Source organism: Buceros rhinoceros, unplaced genomic scaffold, assembly GCF_000710305.1.
Source record: "Buceros rhinoceros silvestris isolate BGI_N320 unplaced genomic scaffold, ASM71030v1 scaffold1664, whole genome shotgun sequence".
Taxonomy (NCBI): Eukaryota; Metazoa; Chordata; class Aves; order Bucerotiformes; family Bucerotidae; genus Buceros; species Buceros rhinoceros.
In genome coordinates this window covers 3,108-9,528 of record NW_010407461.1, presented here as the reverse complement: position 1 = coordinate 9,528, position 6,421 = coordinate 3,108, and the positions used below count along the sequence as shown (strand labels likewise).

Here is a 6,421-nt window from a genome sequence, read left to right as displayed (position 1 = left end):
CTCTGCATGTCCCTGCTTGACCCCTGCATCACTGCACTGGGGATAACCGGTGGGTTATTGCCCCTCCCTGCTGTGCCAGGTGCCCAGCAGGCACCATCACAATGGGGAGCCCAAGTGACGTGTCCAAGGCCACCCCAAGAGGGGACAACTGGCAAGGAAAGGGGGGTGGGGGGGGAGGGGGGTGCTGCTACCTTTTGCGTGGGTGACCAAAACTGCTCCACCAAGTCTACCTGAGGTGCCTGTGATGGGTGCAGAGACAACAACGGTTCCTTGCAATGAAGCCAAGGGGAAAAGCAGCCCGGTGTGGGCAGCACAAGGAGGAATAACTCCAGCCCCAGTCCCAGCAGAACCTGAGGGCTGGGAAGCACAGGGGAGCTCCCCTCCTTTGCACCTGCGGTTAGCTGCAAAGCCTGCAAAGCTCCCTAGACCTCCATAAATCACTCCCAATATCCAGCTGGGATCCCCACAGCTCTCCTCTGCCCAGTCCTGACACTGCAGCCACCAAACCACGAGCAAGCAAGGCTGCTCCGGGGTATCCTGCAGCCAAAACCACGCTGGGAAACCTCCAAGCAGCAACACCTCCAGCACTGAACTGCTCTGCCTGTGCACATGCGTGTGTGCCAGCAGCTCTCCTGCTGCCTGAACCTTCTGATTCCCACTTTCCACTTGCCGGGTTGGTAGGATGGACCAATCCTGCTGCAAGGAAGAGGCAGGGACATGGGCCTGTTCAGGAGGCGAAGCTGCAGGGCTGAGCTGGAGGAACAGAACGTGGGTATTGTGGGCCCATAATGTCCTCCTTGGTTACTGATCATTGCATGAAACGAAGAGCTGGGGAGGGTTAGAGTTGCTGGGAGCCTCGAGCACACATGTAAATGCACACACATGGCTTATGCATGCTCACACATACATGGGCACAGCACAGACACACACACACACCCCCGGCACGGATACAGTCTCTGCCATAGAGCCCCAAAATAGCTTCAGGCATTACTCAGGGTGAGCTAATGGTCCACAAAGGGCCCCAGTGAGCAGCCTCTCCCTTCTGCTGCTGTGTTTTGGGGCTGTGTTTTCTGGCTGCTGTCCCCACCAGTGTTTCAAGGAGAAAAGGTTTGTAAGAACTCCACAGTTCTACCGCAAAAATCCCTGCCAGGCCCTTCTGCCGCTGCTGGCCAGAGCAGCACCAGCCCCATGTGAGGTCACATCTTGTGCCTGCACCCACGATGGTGCTCAAGGGTGTGAAGGAACCACAGAATCATTGAATGGTTTGGATTGGAAGGGATCAACTAGATCCTTCTAGTCTACTGAATCACAGAATCATTTAGGTTGAAAAAGACCTTTAAGCTCATCAAGTCCAGCTATAACGATTTCCAGCCATTTCAGCAGCTCAGGTTGCTCCGTGTCCCTGGGGAGATGCCGGCTGCAGGCACAGCCCCGCAGTGAGGCCAGCTCACAGGGAGCAGAAGCTCTGGAGCTGACTGGGAAGCACTCAGCCATCACCGAGTCTGCCACCTTCATCTCCACCAGCATCCTCAGAGTGTGAGTTTTGGGGCGACAGCCCTTGAAACAGAGGATGCTCGTTTCCTTGGACACGTCTACCAAGCACCCAGGAGTGCCAAGTGTGGGAATGTGGCAAACAGGAGGGTGGAGATGGAGTGCAAGTCAGATGCCCACCCATACACACGGTTCAGACGCCCACACAATATCACTCAGCTCATTAGCCTCATCCTAAGAAGCCCTGCTTGTCCTCCCACTGCTGCTGGAGCAGCTCAGGGCTGGGTGCCTAGGGTGTGGGGCCAGGCAGGGTTCAAACATGAAAGCGCAGGTCTGTGTGTGCAGAGAGCTGGGATTTAACCCAGACCTCACGAAAAAAGCCAAGAGCAGTGTCCTAACCTTAGGCTGAGCAGATGAGGGGGGGGTCAGGGACAGGGAGAAAGGGAGTGGACATCCCCCAGGAGACAACAAATGGCTGCCAGGCTTGTGAGAGAGGATATTAAAAGCAGGCTGTGCTGAAACCACCTGGCTCTGCTGCTGAAAACATCCTGTTTCCACAGCTCCGAGGTGAATCGTGATATTTTTGGCTGTTTACTCATTTTCTAACCCTCTTTCATGGAACGTGTTGCGAGTAGCAGGACACCTGCCCAGGCTGGCTTCAAAATGATGCCTGGGGGAGCTGCCACAACAAAACCACGGTGTTCACATGCTGGGGACACAAGCACGTGGTGGGGGTTATCTCCAGGGGGGTGGTTTCCCTTGCAATGCCGCAGCCCTGCTGGGAAGCAGGTGAGAGTCACTTTTCGGGGAACAGCTCCACATCCCTTCTCCATCAGGTCTGGAGGTGAGCTAGACACCCCATGGTCACATGCCCTGAGTGGGATGGTGTCTGCTCCAGGTGGGATCCGCTATGAGCATGGGAAGGCAAGGATGGCATCAAACGGTGATGTTCCTCTTACCACAGGGCAGCCAGCTCTTCCCAGCCCAAGGAGCAGGTGAGAACAAGTCTCCTTCACTACATGCTATAACTTTCTGTGCATCTTCCCCTCTGATGGGAGACAAGGCTGCTGGTCAGCTCTGGCAAGCTGCTGTCTGTTCTCCAGCAGCACAGAGTGAGATTTTCCAAGAGAAAACCAAGCCCTCCACCGTTAAGGGTGTCCATGAATACCCAGTTCTGGTCCTCCAAGGACCATCAGCTCCAGTATAAAAGTTTCAGCCATGGACACCTGAAGCTGAGGACCATCAAGGTTGTATCCCTGGGCTACGTATGGCTCTTAGTTGGATGTGGTCTCCTCAGCCTGTTGCAAGACCATCCTGCGCCTGTTTTTTCTTGATGTGATAAGACTGTTCTGGGCATCCATGGCCAGCTCCAGACCCTGTGAGTCAGCTACACCCAAAGCCAGAGGCTTGACTTAACATTCCAGACATGCAGAAAGCAATAACCAAAGAGATGATTTCTCTATTTTGCCTTTCTTTTCTAAAACTGCGGTCCACAACCCGGGAGGTGAGGTGGTTTTACTGGGATGTTACTGAAAGCTGAAATCCTTCCCAGTCCCGGGACTCCGGGAGGTGGAGCTTTGAAGATGCCCCTGAGCCTCCGGCTCTCGCAGCCGCTAGCCAATGCCATAATGTTATTGTTATTGCTGGAGCTGCTCTCGGGTGAGCAGCTGTAGCTCAGCCCAGGACCAGAGCGCCTGTCCCGAGCTCTTTGCACAACGCATTGCATCCTTCTCTCAGGGTTCCATGGGCCAACAACAACATTAAAACAATGTAATGCAAGAAATAAGTGGGAAAGGCTTCAAAATTCCAGCAAAACCTTCTCTGTCCCTTCTCTAGCCCGGAAAAAAACCCCAAAATCCACCCTTTGCAGAAGGCACAGGCTGCCTTCATGGTGCTGCCATTCCCACAGCTGCAGTTAGACCTGAAATCCATCACACACACACACACACACACACCAGCTGCCTGCAGAAAGGCAGCAGAAAACCACCCCAATGCAGCACGACCCAGAAAGTCACCCCAAAGGGACAGTGTGGGGGCAGTGCTCAGCCCTGCCCAGCAGCTAGTGGAGGTTTCAAGCTGGGAAGGGGCAGCTCCCATATCACACACACACACCCCCCATGGATGCTGGATTAAAGCTGGCAAGGAGGCAGGTGGAAAGTGAGAGGCTGGTCCTTAGTGGTGGCATTTCCCACCCAGCATCCATCCGAGCCCCTGCCTCCACCCAGCAGAGCTCTGCAGTGGGTGCGTACTGGGACTGTGGGTTAAACCAGGCATTTTCCCAAACTGCTTCCAGCACAGTGAGGAGGAAAACAAGCCGACACCACATGGGGGCTGGGAGCAATCACAGGCATTTATGAGCAGCTTTCCCAGCCCTGAGCTCACCAAAACCCCACCCCAAGCAAAATAAGGGGTCAGTGCAAACCCACAGTCATGACCTAGTGATGGGAACGATCCCAGCCCCAAACAGCCTCTCCTGAGCCTCCCCATCCCCAGCATATGATGCTTGGACCCTCCAGCCTCAAAGTGTAAGTCCAAACCGCTCCATGAGCCAGTATGAGCTCATGGCGTTGTCCTCAATGAGCTGGCATCTCCTCCGCATCCCCCTTCCGCTGGATCCCATATTTTCCTCTCCTGGATGGCATGGAAAACCTTCCCAAACAGAAATGTGGTCCCATGCCAACGGCCAGACTTGGTTCCCTAAGCTCTAGGGTACCGCCGCACCACACAGGGAGGACCCAGCTCAGCCCTTACCTGCGAGGATGAAGACCCCTACAAGGATGAGGAAGACGAGGAGGTAGAGTCCCACCACGGCATACTTCAGTGCTGCCAAGGAGCCCAGCCGGCTGCAGCATCCTGCTGCCTTCATCTTTCGTCCGGGACCTGGGGGACAGAGAGAGATGTCAGGGAGAGCATCATGCACCCCATCCACCTGGGTTCCATCTCCCACTGGCAGAAAATATTGCAAATACACTTTTGGCAACGCCTCGTGGGTGCAGCTCTGGTATCATGCACACTGTTTTCCCCCGGTCGGGACCATCAATGTTCCAGGTAAAGGCTCCCACACAGCTGGGACACCAGTAGGCAGGGACAGGCCTGATCCTGTCCATAGTGGTCTGTCCATCTGTGGGTCTGGGCTGGGGCCAGGTAGGACAGTTTCAGCACACACCCACATCTCCCCTGGGGTGCAAAGGGTCTGGTGGGGATCCCAGGCAGGAAACCATCAGCATCACCCACCCTTGCTAAGCTGTCACCCCTCCAGCCCCCACCCATCATCCCCATACCCTGCCTGCAGCCCTGGGACTCTCCCTGGTGGGCAGGAGACAGGAGGCAATAAGTGGATGGAGGAAGACAGGACAAGGGGTGATGGGTTAAACTGGGAGAGGGAGATTGAGCAAGAGAGAAGGGAGAAACTGTTTCTGCTGGGGGTGGGGAGACCCTGGCCCAGGTTGCCCCAAGAGGTGGGAGAAGGCCCATCCCTGGCACCATTGGAGGTCAGGTTGGGTGTTGGGGCTCTGCTCAACCTGCTCCAGTTGCAGATGTCTCTGCTCCCTGCAGGGGGTTGGACTGGGTGAGCTTGGAAGGTCCCTTCCCACCCAAACCATTCCAAGATTTCCAGATCCTGACATCCTTTGCTTGCCCAAACCCACCCTAGCTGCGATCCAGCTCCTCTCCACCAGTCTGTGCTGTCACCCTGAGCGGCAAGGGCTGCATGCAGACAAAGTGGGGTTGTTGTGGAATAAAATAGCCAGGACGAAAATGCAAGGAAAGATGAGGAAAAGGCTCCTGTGCTGTGAACCCAGCGGCAGGGAAACATCACTTGGTTTGGGGCTTTCCATGTCTTCAAAACTCAAGCTCATGTTGAAATCTGGGCCAGTTTGTGGTCTTAGGCGGGAGCTGGAGCCTGAGCTGGATACAGACTCCACCCACCTCTGCTCTCAGCCCCAAGGATGCTTCATCCTGACCCCTTGGCGCCCTGGGTGACATCATGCTGCTGGGATCCGGTACAGGGCACTGGGTGCCTGCGGTTCTGTGTTGGACCCTTGCAGAAACACAAGGTTTCTAGGTGTAGCTGGGAAATACCAGCTTCATGCCAGGCCAACAAGTGCCACCTGGTTTTGCCCTCTGTCAGATCAGAGATGTCTCCAAGGAGGCACCAACAAAAGGTGGAGAAAGTGTCCAAAACCCCCACCCCCTTGACATGGGTGCCTCCATCTCATTGCTTTCTGCCCTTTAAGCCCCGAGGGTCAGTGCAGCACCAATCCAGAGCCTCCATCAACCCAGCAGAGAGGCTGAAGCACCACAGCCCTAAAGCCAAACCTCCTGGAGAAGAGACCACACTCATCCATGGCCATGAGCAATGCCCATCTCCAGCCGAGAACATCCCTGTTGGGCTTTGGGACCTCAGCCCATCCCACCCCCATCTATGGGGCAGGAGCTCAGCTCCCTGTGGGACTAAGCTTGTCCTTGGGGTTCCAGAAATGGAGGTGGAGCGGGTTGAGGGTGTCCCTAGCCCGGCAGGGACCTTTCCTCACTGCACCCTTGCCCTTCCCCAGTGCATGGTCCATGGACAGGGAGGGTTGCAAAAGACTCCAGCCAGCAAAGGGTTACGCTAGGCGTATTACATAACTCAGCTCAAAAATTATAAAGTGCTGAGGTCAGTCTCGCTGACACCCAGAGGGGTCCCATGGGGACAGGGGGTGCACAGGGCGCCCCAGCTCAGGTGCAAAAGGCGGTGCCTGTCCCGCGGGACCCCTCCATCTGCAATTCATTACCCGCATGCCGTCACCGGCCAAACAGATGGAGCCAAGGCTTTCAAAACGAGGAAAGCCACAATATTTTTCTGACATTAACACTTATATCAGGTCCTGGGAGACTCCGAGAGGAGCTGGCCCCAGGCCCCGAACCACCCACTCCTCTTTGCGGCTCTCGG

General features: G+C 55.7%; 1 protein-coding gene across 1 annotated transcript in view; it reads right to left on the bottom strand.

The window, feature by feature from the left end:
• Window positions 1-6,421, bottom strand: part of SCARA5 (scavenger receptor class A, member 5) — a 33,994-nt gene that overhangs the window by 25,435 nt on the left and 2,138 nt on the right. Inside the window, exon 2 of the mRNA XM_010134460.1 lies at window positions 4,243-4,371. Within this exon, the coding sequence (XP_010132762.1) occupies window positions 4,243-4,371 (129 nt within the window). The remainder of the gene's footprint in view (window positions 1-4,242; window positions 4,372-6,421) is intronic.